We start from the raw sequence: 17,143 nt of genomic DNA, 5'->3' as shown, positions 1-17,143 counted from the left end.
TTTTATTTTGACAATTTCCTTAAAACTATATTAAATTTTACATATTATAATTAGAATATTTTTAATATCTTTACCTTTTTATTTAAAATGCAACTCAATATTTTTAAAAAATTATAACAAAATATTTAAAAAATAGTTTTAGAATTTGTTTGAAAAATATGAAAATTACATTTAAAATTAAAATTATCCTAAAATATGATAAGTTTTGATGTAAACGAAAACTCAAATTATGTCAAAAATAATTACATTCAATGATAATAACAATTTAAATTGATTATTTTTTAAAAAATACATTTACAAAAATATTGTTTGAAAGAAAATTCATTTCTCTTTCAAATATAAAATGAAAATATTATAATTAAATAATAAAAAATATAAATAAAAACCATAAATTCAGCAAATGACAAATGAGTTATGAGCAAATAATACCATATAATTTTTTAAAACATAGCTATTCTTAAATATTTTTTGAATAAATAAATATTTTTTAATTTAATCAACTGAAAATAATATCCGTACAATTGTGTGAGTCAAATTCTAGTTTTATTGATGCATGTTATATATTAGTGCTGTATGTTTTAGATAACATTTTAATGATGCACGTTTTTTAAAATCTCCTTTATTAAAATTGTGCACGTAAGGATAACTCATGAATTTCTTTTTGTTGATTAAATGACATTATGTCCAAATTTATTTAAGGATATTTCATTAAGGTAACTGAAAAATACAAACAATAAAATATGAAGTTTAAATTTATTTAAGCATGTTTCATTAATGTAACTGAAAAGACAAGTAATAAATTATGCAGTTTTATTCGTTTTAGGATATTTCATAAATGCAACTGAAAAAAGACAAGCAAAAAATTATGGAGTTTAATTAATGAAGTAAGAATATTTTCAAATGGATATTTCTCTTTTAATAATATAGATACCAAGGGAATGGCATTCTATTGATGTAATAAATGTTTGGGTTTAGGGTATATTAAACCATAAAAGCCGGTATACAGATCAATTCAAATGGATTTTGACTCTTATAACTTACGAGTAATTATAAATGATTTTGTATACATATACTAAGAAGGTTAAGAATCAATTAACAAATTTTACTCGATAATTTTTGTTAATGTTCTTACACCAGAGGTAATCTAATTGAAGTTCCTAATTCGGATCTCGAAAGTTGAATGGCACGAGAGCTATGCCACACATTTAAAACATTCAGAAGATATTTGACGTGTTATTCTTTGCAAATCAATATGCTACGTCGTGATACTATTAGAACCTATAGTTCGCAGAATTCAGTTCTGGTCAACACGACTATTGTGCTTCTCCATGCAGCCAAAACTCTATTCATAGTCTATCAGACGAATCCTATATATATCAAGCGTATTACATCTATCAGCCCATCAAATCAGAGCAAGATGAGATGTTGGAATACATATAAGCTATTAAGTAATAACGATGCATACAAATATATCAAAAGTCTAAAACCAGTGGAACCGTTGAAGGTGGATCCACCTTTGAACCGGTGGACGAATATGACTATAAAAACTTAAGTTAATAAATAAAACATTTCGAATTCAGTAGAGAAAGAAATTGAGACAAGGATAGAAGCCAACACGGCAGAGAGAGAGAGAGTTCAAGAGAGAGAGAGTAGATTTTTTTTTGGGTCTGGCGTACGGCCGGCGCGTGAGCGAGCGTGACGTCGCCGGAACCCTTCGTTCCTCCGCTGAGGTAATACTCCTGCCTCTCCTTCGCATCCTCTTCCTGACCGTCTTGTCTGAGCTCTGGTCCAGTCTCCATCTGTCGTCGTCAACTCGGGGAGTGAACCGACATCAATGGTGGCACTGCGTCTGGAGTAACGACGCGATCGTGTGGAGGGTTTGGTGTGGTGAAGTCGGCTTGTCAGATTAAGTTTCGATTCCGGGAGGTGGAGGCTTCTACAACTCCGTCGCCGCCGGCCTTGTTAGCAGGAGGTGGAGGCTTCTCCAGCTCTGCTATCGCCAGCTTTTGACTCCGGGGGGTGAAGGCTTTCCTTGCCTTGGGTCGCCGACTTTTGGTTCCCTAGTTCCGTTTTAAGGTTTGGTTTTTCTATCTCTGTTTATGTGGTTTTGGGTTGGATTCGATGGATGAGTTCTCGTTGGAGGACGATCGAAGCTCTCCGTTGGTAAAGAGTGATGTTTCGAGCGAAGCTTTCTTCTCGGTGCTGGTGATGAATGGAGGCGGATGAGATCTCGAACAGGCGATTGATGCTCTCCGATAATGGAAACACATGAGTTGAAGGCGTTTGCGGTGAAGAAGGTGTCCCGGTAAATCGATGGTTGGTACACCGGTGGTGGCTTGAAGCGGGGGTGATGTCGTGGCTCGAAGCGGCGGCGCCTCGTTTTGGTTCTAGGGTTTCTCTAGGTGGACTTTCGACCCATGTTTGTGGGGTTAGACTGTCCTCGTTGGATTTTGTAAGCTTCTGGGCTTGGCCTTTAATCAAATAAGTTCTTGACGGAAAAGAAGAAAAAAAAAAGAGAAAGAAATTGAGAATCTAGAAATCTGGAGTCTCCCAAGTCTCAACACGCTCTCCAACATAGGAAATGAAGGGAAAGGCTGCGTCTACGTGCCTCTAAAGAAAAATGGTCAAATGCTATTTTTTCTTTTAATTTTTGTCTTTTCTTTTTTTTTTCCGCCAAGTGTTTTTTTTTTAAATAATAAAACTGGACCAGGCTCAGAATACATGGCCCAAGGCCCAAATACATAATCAAAAGGGTTAGAAGCCCAAAAGCCTACCGGCTACAATCTAAACGCTTAAACGGGCCCGCGGCCCAAACCATACAAACTCAAACAACGTCAGCTGGAAAGCACGCGTCAAGGAGGCTGGCTGCTAAACACGTGGAAGCATCTACACCCTCGGATCGACACTCGTCGCAAACCGCCTCGACCTGACCGTCTCCACCTCGAAGACGCCGCCGGAGCCACCTCACCGTACCTTCGTTTTGCCGGATCTCATAACCCGCATCAACTGCCTTCCTCTCCGGTGGTCCTCCATCGAAAGCGTCATCGGACATACTGCGCTCTCATCAGGACCACCCACTCTTCTCTCGCGATTAAGTCCTGTCACCACAACCTCAACTATCTTCTCTTGTCGGCGGTATCATCCACAGAGAGGTTCATCTTCTTCTAAGATCTCATCTGATCTATCTAATGTCCACCCGAGCCAACAAGAACAACAACCAAACCGAACTTTCACCGCTAACACCCAAGCTTCCTACGGGTTCCAAGTCGGCAGCGTAGAGCTATGGTAGCCTCCACCCTCCGGAGACAAGACGGCGACGACGGAGCTAGGTAAGCCTCCCCCTCCCAAAAACTGAACCGGCGGCGCAGAGCAAAAGGAGCCTCCACCTCCCGGAGAATACCGACGACGACGGAGCTGTAAAAACCTCCTTCTCCCGGAGTCGAACCTTGATCTAAATGAGCCGCCTCTCCACCGCAGAAAACCTTCTCCACGACCGCGTCTTCACTCCAAACAACAACCGCCATGTACCATGGATTAGGCTGGAGCCACAGCTCGGACAAGGCGAAAGTAGGGGGGGGAAGATACGAAGGAGAGGCACTAGGATAACTTTTAAACGGACGAACCCCGGTTCCGACGACGGCATGCGTGCAGACGCCGGCCGCTCAGCGGAACCAAGACCAGATCTACTTTCTCTCTCTTCTCTCTTTATTTTGGAAGTGATATTATCTTTGCCTTCTTTTAAAACTTGTTATTTTATTTATTTTATTTATTTTGTTACAATAACATTTGTGAGCAACTCTGAGGTGTGCAGTAAACTTTTTACGCTTTAAAACGTCTATAGTCCGATGGAGAAAAAGACCAATGGGAGAGCTAATATGTTATATATTCTGTTTCTTCGTTCTCTTATATTTGTCCTATTATATACTAACTGATATTCTTATTCGCTTTGTGGTTAAAGTAGGTAACTGTTGTTGTTGTTGTTGATACGAAAAGAATGAAAGAAAAAGGTCAGTTGCCGTTTTGTTTTCTTGTTGATTGGCAATCTTCCGATTATTTTCTGAATTATGAAATTCTTAAAACGGCCACGAAGGTTTTTGAGGTGAACCCCCTGAATAAAAACATAACTTATAATAAGGCTCAAATCAGGCCCATTAACTTAATGTTCATTTTCAATAAGTTCTGTGACTTTTTCTTCTTCCATTTGCAGTTAAATATTTGTGGGCTGTAATTTGTGCAAGGATAGTTGGTTGATATACTAATAATTGCAATAAGAGTTTCATGATATAAATAATTCAACCCCGTGATAGTGTATACTAATAATCCAATCTGGTTCACATGTTTCTACATAAAACTTTAGTAATATACACATAAACCTTCTTATTGCACTGATGCACATTCACTTTGACACCACAGATACATTGAATTATAAATGATCTTCTTGCGTGTTGGTATAACCGTAAAATTTCTGCCCAATGGCGTTTATGGGAAAACCAATAATGCGGTCAAGAACAAAATTGAAAACATCACAAGGCCCAAAACCCATACAAGAACTGTGTTTTGACAGGACCACATAATGGCACTATGGAAAATAGAGCCAGTAAGCGATACCTAAAAAGAAGGGCACAATCCCAGATGCCTATGTTTTCACTACCCCCGACACAAGTTTTCAGTATTACTGAATTTAACTAATAATTACTCCTATGTTTCAAAATACATAGAAGTTTTAGATTATGACGCAAATATTAAAAAACTTATTTTTTTATCTTAAAAATATCATTAAAATATAAATTAAAAATTATTTAACCTATCACAGTTAGTTACACGGTTTCTAATCCAACCATTCATTCTACTTTGAAAAGGACGATTCTAACCCCCAATACGAAATCAAATCTACCGAGAGACGAAGCATACGATTAAGCAAAATAGATAAACATAATGAACAAAAGCATTAATAATATCCGAGATGATTTTCGTTTTTATTTCACCAAGTCTTAATGTCAAAAGGGTGAAATCAAACTCAACAAAAGTCATAAGTTAACCGATCCGGTTTTACTAATACCTGAGATTCCACAAAAGACAAACTACAAAAGCATAATAAAGGATAATAGAAGTTTGTTCAGAAACCGACGAACGATCAGATCCGACGACGACGACAGTTAGACCACCTCTTTGTTTTCTTCCTTGTCACTCTTCTCCACCGGAGAAACAAAGATCCAGGTGAAACCGAACGGGTCAGTCACCTTTCCCTTCACCCCACCGTCAGCTTCCCCCTCCGCGACCTCCTCAACTTTCACAGCTCCGGCGGCCACAGCTTTCGCAACGGCAGCTTCCACGTCATCAGTTTCGAGGAGTGCAGTCACAGTCCCCGTCTTCACACTGTTCAAACGTAACACAATCCAAGTCAAGTCAACACAGTATACTCATCCTATCACTAGTTAAAACCAGATCTAAAGCTGAAACCCTAAACAAGAAGATCTAGTCGAAGGAGGAGAGGAAGAGCATACTTAGAGCCAGAGTGAACAGAGACGTCGGAGACAACGACGGTAGCACCAGCGAGCTTGATCTCAGCGGAGACAACGTGAGGGAGCTCTTGGTCAGCCTTGCGCTTAGGGTAGAGAGAGTGTTCAGTCTCCGTCGCACCAAACACATCCTTGTAGAAAGCGACAGCTTCACCGACCTTCTGAGCCTCCACGATCAGCTGCGGCTTGTAGGCAGTGAAGGTAACAGACTTCTCCACCACTGTAGCACCATTCGCAGCAGCAACATCTTCCTGAGCCATCGTTGTGAGAAAAGGTTTGTTTTGTTCGTTAGAGAAAAAAAGAGAGAAGATGGTGTGTGTGAAGGAACAATGTAGAGGCAGCTGAGGGTAGATATTTATTGTGGACGACGAGAAGCGGAATCGTTTCTTAACCTGACGAGGATTCTAAAATGGTTTGTTACAGCTTTCACGTCCGGGGGTATTTAGTATTTACCCTTACTTTTTCCATTTATTTACAAGCGTGTACCCCACTTTTCCCTATCCTACGGCCTATACGTCTACGTGTCTCTTCCGCATGTCTTCCCTCATTTTGAATTTTTTAAAGTTAAATATTCGAATATTATTTTAATAAAGTTAGTTTTTTTTTTTGTCGACAGTAAAGTTAGTTTGTTATCCACTTTCCCTTGCCCAACTAGCTAAGCTAATTATCAATAACTTTTTGTTTTTGAATTATCAATAATTCTTGGTTCTTAAAATAACACTAAAGTTTTGAGGTTTAATGGATGTGCATGCTAATGAATGTCGGGTCACAACATTTGTAATATCAAACAAGTAACCAACTAAATTACAGTTATTATATAGTGAAACAACATCTATGGACACAACCTCTACTTGCAAAATCTTTCCTTGCTTGTAACAATGATAATATATACGCGACTTTTTCAAGAACTTGGAGTGTCTTTTGGTGTACCTAACCACATGTCAAAAACACAAATATAGAGGCTCTAATGAACGCAGAGAAAATAGACTCCGTATGCAAATATTTGGTGTTTTTTAAGGAACTCACCCATTCTAGATGTTGTGCTGTGATTAATACCAGATGCATTACCCGAGTATATGCTGCCCCATTACCTATCGAGGTCGAAAATGAAAACATCACGCACTACTCTGTTACTATCATCTTTTTGGACAAAGCAATTTTGAAATAAACCTTTGTGACAGTCTCTAGAAACATTCCTGGTCTTACTGGTAACGGCTTTCTTCCTGTAACGCTTCCCTGGATCGAACCAAAAAGGCCAAGTAAGACAGAAATAAAGGCTTATCTTTGGTTTAAAAGAAACTTCTTGTTAAACAGAAAATGTTTTAGTTGATCATACTTACCCTTCCATTTAATCTACCCTGCCTTCTTCCTCCTTGGGTTGAAGAATCTTCTCCATTGCTAAGACCATCTGCACCTTCATCTTTTCCTTGCATGACGTTCTGGATCATTTAATGCACACTCTTTCCAGGTTTGAGAGCTACCAATTTGGTTAGGAAATTCACCTGTTTTAATGATAATGCACCAAGTTCATAAACATGGTGTGATGGACACAATAGTAACACCTCTGATTCAGGCAGAGTGGAGAAACCACTCATCAAGTATACCTCCTCCCATCATGTTCCGTGAAACAAGCCTCGCTAGTAGTTTTCGATCAGGAACAACTGGCCTTGTTTCCATAGTCTGCAAAAATTCCTCAGACTTGTACATGTGATCTCGAATACAAACATATATACCAAACTAAACACAATACTGTACCTCTAGCAAATCACCAGCTTGATTAGCTATGTCATTCAGATTTGCTCCGGGTAAATGAAGTTTATTACCGTCCTTATTTTCAAGAGCCCCACCACCTGCAGCTACTCTACGCAGCAGCTCTTGTCTACTTTCCTTTTTAGGGGTTCTAGAGAGTAAACCAATCACTTAAACCTGAACAAACAGTAATGGTTCGCTAAAATAAGCTAGTGGAAAGTCTTGAAAGCAAGAAGAAGCTACTTTAAAAATTACCCACATGTGCAAGGGCACTTTTTAGTGAGATGGGATAAGACACTAAGACAGTCTCCTTAACGACCTCTAACAAACACTTCCTCTGAGCTCAAAATCAAAAGTTAATATCTTTAGATCTTTTTTTTTTTTTTTTTTACCCAGCTTAAGCTACAGAACTAACATAATAAAGGAAAACTTAACACTATCCTCTATATCTAGTGGTAATATGTAAGTGATTGCTACATTACAGTGCAAAGCAATCTGAGTTACAAACTCAGGTAGCTACACATGAGATCTTTGTGAACATTAAGAGGGGAAACGCAGAATGGGTTACCTTATCGTCTTGGTCTTTTTGTCAGCGAGTTGAATCATGTAATCAAGAGCCATCATAAACCCTGACTCCATTTTGATCAACCCTTTTCCCTATAACTCCTTGTGCAGCCGATTCCACAGCAACGTGTTCAGATGCTTCATTCATCTTCTTCATATCTTGCAACTACAACACATAAGGGCACATTTACATGTAAATCCATTACAGCGCCCCATAACTAGCAAGTAACAATCTATATGCATCATACACGATTCTGTGAAGAGTTACCTAATGCAGCTAAGTCGTTCGACGAAATGCCAAGCTTATGAAGACTAAACAAAAGCAAAGCGTACGTACAAGGGTTATCATTTCTTCAAGAACGGAGGTTACTTGTTCGCCTCCTTTAAGCAGAGCTTCTTACTCAGATTCATCTAGTTTGTCCTCAACGTTAGTTTTACTTTGATGGGTTCCGTATCGTTCGAAGAGTTCCTCGTCAGAGTATCCGCCTCCAACCTCGTATGGGGCGCAGAATTGAACCGAACTCTTCGGTTTCTGGGTTTGCTTTGGACGGAACGAACAAAAGGAGAAAGGAGAAGAGGAGAGATAATCGATGGGATCGGAGATTCTCTTCTCGAAGGAGAAGAAGAGGAGGGAAAACGAAGGTGAATAGATTGTAAAACATGCTGTGTATCAAACGTTTGGGATTCAAAAATGAGGTTCTGGGTTTAAAACAAAGGAAGAAATGATGAAGAAACAAAACGTAACGCCGTCTGTGGGTTTCGAACCCACGGCCACGGGATTAAAAGTCACGCGCTCTACCACTGAGCTAAGACGGCTCACTTGACATCATATGATTTCAAAACACTAAAATAGCCAGGGATAATAAAAGATTGGTTATAGATGCATGTTTGATACACAAAGTAGGGGTTATTGGATCTAGTATTTTAGTGGATTTAGAAAAAAAATTAGATTTACAAATCATTGACAAATACCTTGATTCCAAAATCAAACAAACAGATTTCACTATCAGTGATATAGATTTTAAAATCAAAATAAGTGGATTTTTATAAATGAATGAAATGGATTTGCAACTAATTCATCATCGTCCTCATGCGATGTATAGATATATTTTCTTTTTTTGAAGTTTCTTGATGTCCAAGAAATTTTGGCTTCATATTTGATACTGTATACATTTGACAAAAAAATTTAAAAATTGGTTGTGTTATTTGGTAGGCAAGACACGTTTGTATGGTTACTGTCAATTTAAAAGTGGAAGAAGTGCTAATAATATATCCCTCTTCACAAGAAACAACAGCTTGGGAAACTTTTCATCCTTGATTTTTTTTCTCTGTCTACCTCCACCACAAAGAAACAAATCGATAACCAGTCCATCGTTTCGGAAGAACACTGTTTCGTGTTGATGCAAAGGTATCTGAAAGTCGCTTTAAATCCGAGTTTTGCGTTGGTAGGGCGAAAAGATCAATCCTACGCAAGAGCTTAACGATAAAGTCTTTCTTTTATTTGTTTCCATGGTCGCTTTAAATTCTAGATCTATACTAACAAAGAACAATCGAAAAACCAATACTTCTAGGGGGTGTTATTAGTTTCTACAATTTTTCTCTAGGGTTGTCGGTATAGACTTCTTATTCGAAAAATATCAATAAGGCAAATCCATTCAAAATAACAAGGTATAACTCAATATTTGCTTCTTTGTATTTTACTCTTTAAAACATTTATAAATCTATGCAAATCCAAATCCAAATCAAATGTTTAAGCAAATCCTTAAAATTGAATAACACCTGATTTGAAAATCTATTTTAGAGTCATAAAACCAATAACAATGAATTTGAATATGTATTTTAAAATCATAGAACCAATAACAATAGATTTGACTTGGATTTTCAAATCCATTAAAATGTAGAAACCAATAACACCTCCAAAGTCAGATTTCAATTATGGAAATCTTCAGAGCTGATCAGCAAACTGTTTTTATCATTCTTATTATATAAGTTCATTGCCTATTGTAGTTTAGCCAGATGAGGATTCTGAGCTTTTCAAGCAGGACTATAGGAAAGCTGCCACTCTCATCGTTTTCAGAAGTTGATAGTGTTGGCATAGTAAGAAGCTTGAAGATCACACATGCTGTTTTGTTATCTATGATGTAGAGATCACTGAGTCATCCATCAAGGCATCAATATACATATGTTATGCTGTAAAATATAGCATTTGTAGTAGAATATTATTCTCAAGTTGTAGCTTGACTCTGGTTGATGGAAGAACTTGGTGATGTGACATCAAATCATCTTTGTACTAGTAGCTAACAATATTACGGATTCTAGCACAAAGAGATCTCAATAGCATCAGAAACACTAAGTAAAGCCACTTCGACGCAACCGCTCGACTGAGTCATGTCATCATGATCCGTTTACAAAAACGCTGTTTCGACGCCGTTTTAGTCATTTGGAGGTTTAAATAAAACCAAACGATACAAGCAAGGCGCTGATTACAACCTCTTCTACCATGGTTTCCATCTACGTTCAATCACCAACCTTTCTGAACTCTCCATTTCCATCTCCCGCGTCCCGTAGGCTCCGACGTGGAGCTTCTCCTCCTCACTCCCTTCGAGTCACTGCTTTTCGCAGCTCCTCCTTCGATGTAGTTGTCGTTGGTGGCGGGATCATCGGGTTGACCATTGCCCGTCAGTTCCTCACCGGGTCGGATCTATCAGTCGCCGTTGTTGATAAAGCCGTTCCTTGCTCCGGAGCCACCGGTGCTGGTAAAAGTTTGACTCTTTTTTCTTATTTTCTGGAAAGTTTGAAGTCAAAAAGAGTTGACTTTTTTTTATAACATGAAAAGTTGTGGTCTTTTTTGGGGGGGGGTTCAGGACAGGGGTATATATGGATGACTCACAAGAAGCCAGGTAGTGATGTATGGGACTTGGCCATGAGGAGCCATCAGCTCTGGCATGAGCTTGCAGATAGCTTAACTGATCAGGGTCTTGATCCTCAAGAGCTGCTTGGTTGGAAAAAGACAGGTCTTTTCTCATTCACTCACTTCGGTCTGTTTAGATTTTGGTTGGATTTTTATAAGTTGGCTCCTACTCTAGCTAAATTAATATTCAAGAAATCTTTAGGTGGCGGTTAGGCCTTTTATTGAGGATTATTTATTAGGCGGGCATCTAGATCGATTTTTTCAACGCCTGTACCAAAATTTTGAAAAATCAGTTTAGAAAAATTGTTGCGTTTAGACAGCCTAAGCACCGCCTAGACCGATTTTTAGAACACTGAGCTAGCCAATTGGGTTCTTTACACCTTGTTGTAAGGTTCTTGTTGACAATGCTATTATCATCTTGTTATCTACATTGTGTATAGTTCAGTATGTTGTTATTATTATTGCCATGTGCAGGAAGCTTGCTCGTTGGAAAGACTTCTCAGGAATGTGTTGCTCTGAAACAAAAGGTTAATGAGCTAACTGAAGGTGGCTTGAGAGCTGAGTATTTGTCTAGCGGAGATTTGTTTCTAAAGGAGCCAGCAATCCTTGTTGACGATGAGACTGGTGCTGCGTTTCTTCCTGATGATTCGCAGTTGGATGCTCATCGTACGGTTGCTTATATTGAGAAGGTTAGTTGGTTTCCATGGATAATTGAACCTGACTCTTATTCTTTGTTTTTTACTTACTTTGTCTTTGAGTTATTCAGGGTAACAGAGAGTTTGCAACAGAAGGACGATATGCAGAGTTCTATCATGAACCAGTTACAGGCTTAATAAGGTTTGCTAATCTTTTGTACACGATTAAACTCAGAAAGATGTCGTCTATGTAAATCTTGAATGTGCATTGTTCTTGTGCTGAAGTTTTTATTAGTATGTTAATTGTATCATCTACTCAGGTCTGATGGGAGTAGCAAGGAGGTTACAGGTGTTCAGACTTTGAAACGCAACTTGTATGGTAAGAAGGCTACTATAGTAGCTGCTGGTTGCTGGAGTGGTTCTCTGATGCATGACTTGCTTAAAGACTGCAACATCTCGGTGGATGTTCCTGTGAAGCCAAGAAAGGTTTAACTTTACCTCTCATTGCTAATTTTTGCATTTTTATTTACATTTTGAGGTTAGTATTGCTTAAGAGAAACATGCATTAGCTTTATTTGTAGAGTTAATCTTCTGTAAGCTTCCAGAATATGTTAAGACTCCTGAAATGGACTGTTTCTGTATTTTTAAATTACAATATCCAACTTTATTTTACTTGCAGGGGCATCTGCTTGTGGTAGAGAATTTTGATTCGTTCCATTTAAATCATGGGATGATGGAGGCTGGTTATGCGGATCATCAAAGTGCTTCAGCTCCAGGTGTGGAGGAACGGATGCTATCTATCTCCATGACAGCGACAATGGACACAACAGGAAACCTTGTTCTCGGTAACGTTTTCATCCCACCTCTTAAACTCCTGAACCAGTCAGGTATCTGTCCTCTTCATTTAGCCATCTTTAACCTTCAGGGAGCAGCCGTGAGTTCGTTGGGTTCGACACTGAAGCTGATGAGACTATCATCCGCTGCATATGGGAGCGTGCAGCAGAGTTCTTCCCCACGTTAAGAGATATTTCTCTTGAAGATTTCATCCGTAACAGGAAAGTGAGAGTCGGTTTGCGCCCTTACAGTAAGCTTCTAATTGCTCCATGAAATACTTAAAAACCGTCCTTTGGAATGTATCACAAAACCTGAACTTCCTTTTTTAAACTGATCATAGTGCCTGATGGGAAGCCAGTGATAGGATCTGTGCCCGGATTACAAAACCTGTACTTGGCAGCTGGACATGAAGGAGGTGGACTTTCCATGGTAAGTCAGAACTCATCCTAATGTTCTATCAACAATTCAAGAACAAGATGGTGATTCTTGGTTTCTTGAAATCTTATTAGGCTCTAGGAACAGCTGAAATGGTGTCAGACATTGTATTGGGGAAACCATCGAAGGTAGATGTTTCAGCGTTTCAGGTTAAAGGACGTTGTTGCTGAGGAACTAGAAGCAGTTTTCAGTTTTAGTTACAATGGGAATCAATCAGTCCTCTTGAGTCTTGAGCATTGTTGTTGATCTGTTTTGGATTCCCAAAAGGAAATAAATCTGAATGTTTCAAAAAATAATAATAGACTAACACAAAATGTTGAAATCATTATTATGTGGTTATCTTGGGTTATTTTTTCTTTTATTATTTTGTCATTGAAATTAATTATTGACCAGGATTTTGAAAAAATCTGATGTAATTAAGAAACATATTAAATCTCTTCCAAAGACCAAATTAAATTCCCTGAATACTGCATATATAGCAGTCAATGGTCTCATGTTTCTTTGGTATTTTTAGATTTTTACTAAAATTATCAAATAAATAACAGAAAAATCCAACAGTTTTGGTACCTACTTACAAAATATATATTTATATTCATTGTATATCTGCATAACATAAATTTGTAGTCATCAATAGGTTCATGTCCTTTTATGGCATAAAACTATAAGTTACATATATGCTGAGAATGAAGATGAACACACAAATATAATCCTAAATGTTTAACAATATATATTACAAACCTCTTTTGTTTCTTCTTTATCTGCTTGTTAACCAAACTAATGGTTTACCTGTGGACACTATCTTTAAATTTCAAGGTCCTTTGCCTCCTATACTTCCCCATGAGGTACATTTCGGCAAAGGGACAATAGACTTGGGAGGTCTTGAGGTTAAACAAGTCTCCATCTCCAAAACAACAGCAAAGAGAGTATGGAGAACATATGAAGGAGGACGAGACAACATGGGATTCAGCATCTTTGAACCTACAAATCTTCCTGCTAACTTCTTCAAGCTTGGCTTCTATGCACAACCAAACAACCAGAAACTTTTTGGTTGGATCCTTGTTGCAAGAGACGTGTCTGGAAGTAATTTGAGACCACCAGTGGACTACATTGAGGTCTGGAACACTGCATCGCTGGGTATCAGACAAGACGGACATGCATATTTTTGGCAGCCGGTATGTCTCAAAGGGTATAAACCGGTTGGTGTGCTTGTCACTACTTCCTCTCAAAAGCCTCCTTCGAAACAAGACTCTATAAGTTGTGTTCGGTCAGAGTTGACAGAACAAAGTGAAGCTGATACGTTAGTATGGGGATTTAAAGGAGTTAGCGTTGTTAATTTGAGACCGGTACAGCGAGGAACACAAGCAACAGGTGTGTACACAGGAACATTCAGTTTTCAACAACTAAACTCATCTCCTCTTCCTTATTTATTCTGCTTGAAAAACACCAAACTCAACATGTCCTCTAACATGCCAAGCGAAGCTCAAACCAGAGCTTTGCTTAAAACCTATTCTCCTTTGATATATTTCCATCCAAAAGAAATTTTTCTACCTTCTTCGGTCCATTGGTTCTTCGCCAACGGTGCCTTGTTATACAAGAAAGGAAACGAATCAAACCCTATCCCAATACAACCAAACGGTACAAATCTTCCACAAGGCGGTTCAAATGATGACTTATTCTGGTTAGACTATCCACTCGATAAGACCGCCACGGAGAAGGTTAAGAGAGGAGACTTGCGAAACACCAAAGTGTATCTAAACATCAAACCAATGTTCGGAGGGACCTTCACCGACATCGCCGTGTGGATATTCTGTCCGTTCAACGGAAACGCCCACCTCAAGTTTCTATTCATCAAGAGCCTTTCTTTAGGTCAAATAGGCGAACATGTTGGAGACTGGGAGCACGTTACTTTACGCATTAGTAACTTCAACGGCAAGTTATGGAGAGTCTACTTCTCTCAGCACAGTGGAGGTACGTTGGTGGACGCATGCGATCTAGAGTACGTTGAAGGTGGAAACAAACCGGTGATATACTCGTCGCTTCACGGCCACGCAATGTTTTCGAAACCTGGACTTGTGTTGCAAGGCAAAAGAAGGTATGGTATAAGAAACGATATGGCGAGAAGTGACAAGTGGTTGGACTGTGGTAAGGGGTATGAGGTGATTGGAGGGCCTTGGGGCGTGGTTGAGCCGGCTTGGACGAGCTATTTTAGGAAATGGGGACCAAGGGTAGGATACAAGATTGATAAGCCAATTAAATCATTTGCTAAGAAGATTTTGCCCATGTTTGTTAGGAAACGGTTACGAAATATTATTCGGAAGATACCATATGAAATGCTTGGTGAAGATGGTCCTACTGGTCCTAAAGCCAAGATGACTTGGACTGGTGATGATAAATATTCTTAAAATTTTGTATGGTAGGTTCTTTCACTAATCTAATTCAGCGCGGAATAATTTTTATTTTAATTTTTTTATTCAGATTTTATTTAAAGTTGAAAATGCTAATAATATTCACAAAAATAGAATGATCATTTGTTGATAGAAACTAAAAATGTTAGAGATGAATTAGTAAATGATGTTTAATCAAAAAAAATTTAAATAAATAACAAAATGTGTGTGTTTTGTCTTGTTTTTCCCACAGTTCCACTTTCTCACACCAAAACTTTTCAGTAAACACCATTTTCTCATGCTACAATTACCGTCGCTGTTAGGCTGTTAGAATCATCAGATCAAGGGGATTAGAGTTGAAATGCATATGGCTTAAGTTTTCCTCCGTCAATTTAGTTTTTGTTGGAGAGAAAGAGAGCTCAGAATGATGAGAGCACACCTTATCTTGGAGAGCCTGAACACAACAACGAACATATAAAACTCAATGATTTAACTAAATCTGAGAATTATATTTTTTGTAAGATACTAGAGAACAGTTTGTAGCTTCCACATATGATTTTTAAAATACCTGAAAAGAAGAAATTTTGAAAGTTACAAATAGGCGTAAGAACAATGGTGAGTCTACTTTGTATAGAGAATGTTATAATGGTGAGTCTGGAAATACATGGACAAATAATGTTTTTTTAATTGATTAAGGTTTCTTGCAGGTTCAGTTCATTAACAGAAGAGAAGGAAGTAAACAACCATTTATGTCCAATTATATTTAGCAGTCAAGCCATAATAATAGAAGAGAAGATAAACTGATTTATAAGCAGGCATGTCAGCTCTGTAACCTCTGTTTATATTTATGAAGTTAATAATTACATCGGTTATCATTTTGGTTTATTTTAATACGTAGGTCCAAAACATTATATGTAAAAGTAGCGCGTGATTTTTAAGTGATGACTTGCTGAATAGGTCCAATTAAAAGATGTGCCATGGTAATTTTCAAATAAGACTATCAAAGAAAAGTTGTTCTACCTAATTACTGTATCAAAGAGAAGCTGTTCTCACCGAATATTGCATTACTACCCAAATTAAGTGAGTCCAAGCCAGTCCAGACCGTTTGTATTCAACTAGAAATTGTATTGTTTTGTTCGTATATCTTCAAATAACAATGGGAAAATGAGATGAGGCAACCAGCCCAGGCCCATAAATAACATGTTATGTAACCAAAGGCCGAAGACTACAGGTGTATCCGTTTCGGACTAGTTCTCACGTTACTCGGTCTGTAAAGTAGTCATTGTCCATAATGATACCTAAACTAGGATATTTTGAAATTTAAAAGTTGTTTGTTCAGAAACTGTCTTGAATTTATTTCCATGTGTGCATATATCATTTAAATTTAATGATAATTCTTCTGCAATGATGGATACATAGAGGAATGCAAATAGCTGAAATGTTCTTTAGAAGTATTGGGAAATGGGATTATCTGAAAATCATTGTATCGAAAAAATTGTGTAGTTGTAAACCAACCATGTTGCCCATATAGGGATCACTGAAAAGATCTCGAGGACGAGTTGAGTTGGTTAGTATTCAATTTAGCAAACGAAGAAATTGCACCAAAACATTGATGGTCTTGGGACAGAGTGCGTTTGCATATAAGAAAAATATACAAAAAAAAAAAAGAAGATTTGGCAGTATATAAGGGCCTAGATAATCATGAAGTTTATCAGATCCAGGCGAGTGATACTCCCGATTTCTATTTCGCAAGGTTTATTATTAATAAATTGACTGGATCATGATAGTTTTCAATCCAACCAAAGAAGCTGAACTTGCTTTTCTTTCCGATGAAAAAACAATTTTCAACCAAAAAGGCGAAACCAAATGAAGATAGGAGCAATTGAATAGCATAACATAGAAAAAACGAAATCGAAAGCTTCATGAGTTTGAAGTAGCCAAAGGAGAGAGATGTGTGGCCGTTGTTGGAGATGGGAGAGAGGAGAGAGTATATATTGGGAATTAGAAGGAGATTAGGGTTTTTTTCCTTTCTCTATATAGGCCCACTAATTTTGTCAGCTCAGCCCAATAGAAAGCCCAATTTTAATGCACATCGGAGAACCAAACCACTTG

General features: G+C 38.1%; 3 protein-coding genes, 1 non-coding gene and 1 pseudogene across 4 annotated transcripts; 2 read left to right on the top strand and 3 right to left on the bottom strand.

The window, feature by feature from the left end:
* Positions 1 to 4,952: 4,952 nt before the first annotated feature.
* BNAA06G30200D (uncharacterized protein At5g48480) lies at positions 4,953 to 5,855 on the bottom strand. Its single transcript, XM_013807880.3, has 2 exons — positions 5,505 to 5,855; positions 4,953 to 5,376 (listed from the first exon to the last, which is right to left on the bottom strand). The coding sequence occupies exons 1-2, from the start codon at positions 5,777 to 5,779 to the stop codon at positions 5,157 to 5,159; spliced, it is 495 nt and encodes a 164-aa protein (XP_013663334.2). The 5' UTR covers positions 5,780 to 5,855; the 3' UTR covers positions 4,953 to 5,156.
* LOC106350794 lies at positions 5,705 to 9,204 on the bottom strand (annotated as a pseudogene).
* Positions 8,577 to 8,648, bottom strand: TRNAK-UUU. The gene has a single exon. It is a non-coding gene; the product is annotated as a tRNA-Lys (tRNA).
* A 1,058-nt stretch (positions 9,205 to 10,262) lies between the features above and the next one.
* Positions 10,263 to 13,008, top strand: LOC106348989 (glycine oxidase). The gene is made up of 9 exons (XM_013788846.3): positions 10,263 to 10,588; positions 10,697 to 10,846; positions 11,218 to 11,432; positions 11,510 to 11,580; positions 11,699 to 11,864; positions 12,058 to 12,223; positions 12,304 to 12,462; positions 12,553 to 12,641; positions 12,722 to 13,008. The coding sequence occupies exons 1-9, from the start codon at positions 10,333 to 10,335 to the stop codon at positions 12,815 to 12,817; spliced, it is 1,368 nt and encodes a 455-aa protein (XP_013644300.2). The 5' UTR covers positions 10,263 to 10,332; the 3' UTR covers positions 12,818 to 13,008.
* Positions 13,009 to 13,185: 177 nt separating this feature from the next.
* LOC106350793 lies at positions 13,186 to 15,254 on the top strand. The gene has a single exon (XM_013790634.3). It carries the CDS (start codon positions 13,361 to 13,363, stop codon positions 15,047 to 15,049), a length of 1,689 nt encoding a protein of 562 aa, XP_013646088.1. The 5' UTR covers positions 13,186 to 13,360; the 3' UTR covers positions 15,050 to 15,254.
* The last annotated feature ends 1,889 nt before the right edge of the window (positions 15,255 to 17,143 follow it).

The sequence above is a fragment of the Brassica napus genome, chromosome C7, assembly GCF_020379485.1.
Source record: "Brassica napus cultivar Da-Ae chromosome C7, Da-Ae, whole genome shotgun sequence".
Classification (NCBI taxonomy): Eukaryota; Viridiplantae; Streptophyta; class Magnoliopsida; order Brassicales; family Brassicaceae; genus Brassica; species Brassica napus.
This window is presented reverse-complemented; position numbering and strand designations above follow the sequence as displayed.

Excerpts from the sequence above, each read along its gene's own strand:
- BNAA06G30200D (XM_013807880.3), bottom strand. The coding sequence starts at position 5,779 with ATGGCTCAGGAAGATGTTGCTGCTGCGAATGGTGCTACAGTGGTGGAG. Across the intron at positions 5,377-5,504 it reads TCTGTTCACTCTGGCTCTAA|TGTGAAGACGGGGACTGTGA; the intron begins GTATGCTCTTCC and ends ACGTTTGAACAG.
- LOC106348989 (XM_013788846.3), top strand. The coding sequence starts at position 10,333 with ATGGTTTCCATCTACGTTCAATCACCAACCTTTCTGAACTCTCCATTT. Across the intron at positions 10,589-10,696 it reads CTCCGGAGCCACCGGTGCTG|GACAGGGGTATATATGGATG; the intron begins GTAAAAGTTTGA and ends GGGGGGGTTCAG. Across the intron at positions 10,847-11,217 it reads GCTTGGTTGGAAAAAGACAG|GAAGCTTGCTCGTTGGAAAG; the intron begins GTCTTTTCTCAT and ends TGCCATGTGCAG.
- LOC106350793 (XM_013790634.3), top strand. The coding sequence starts at position 13,361 with ATGTTTAACAATATATATTACAAACCTCTTTTGTTTCTTCTTTATCTG.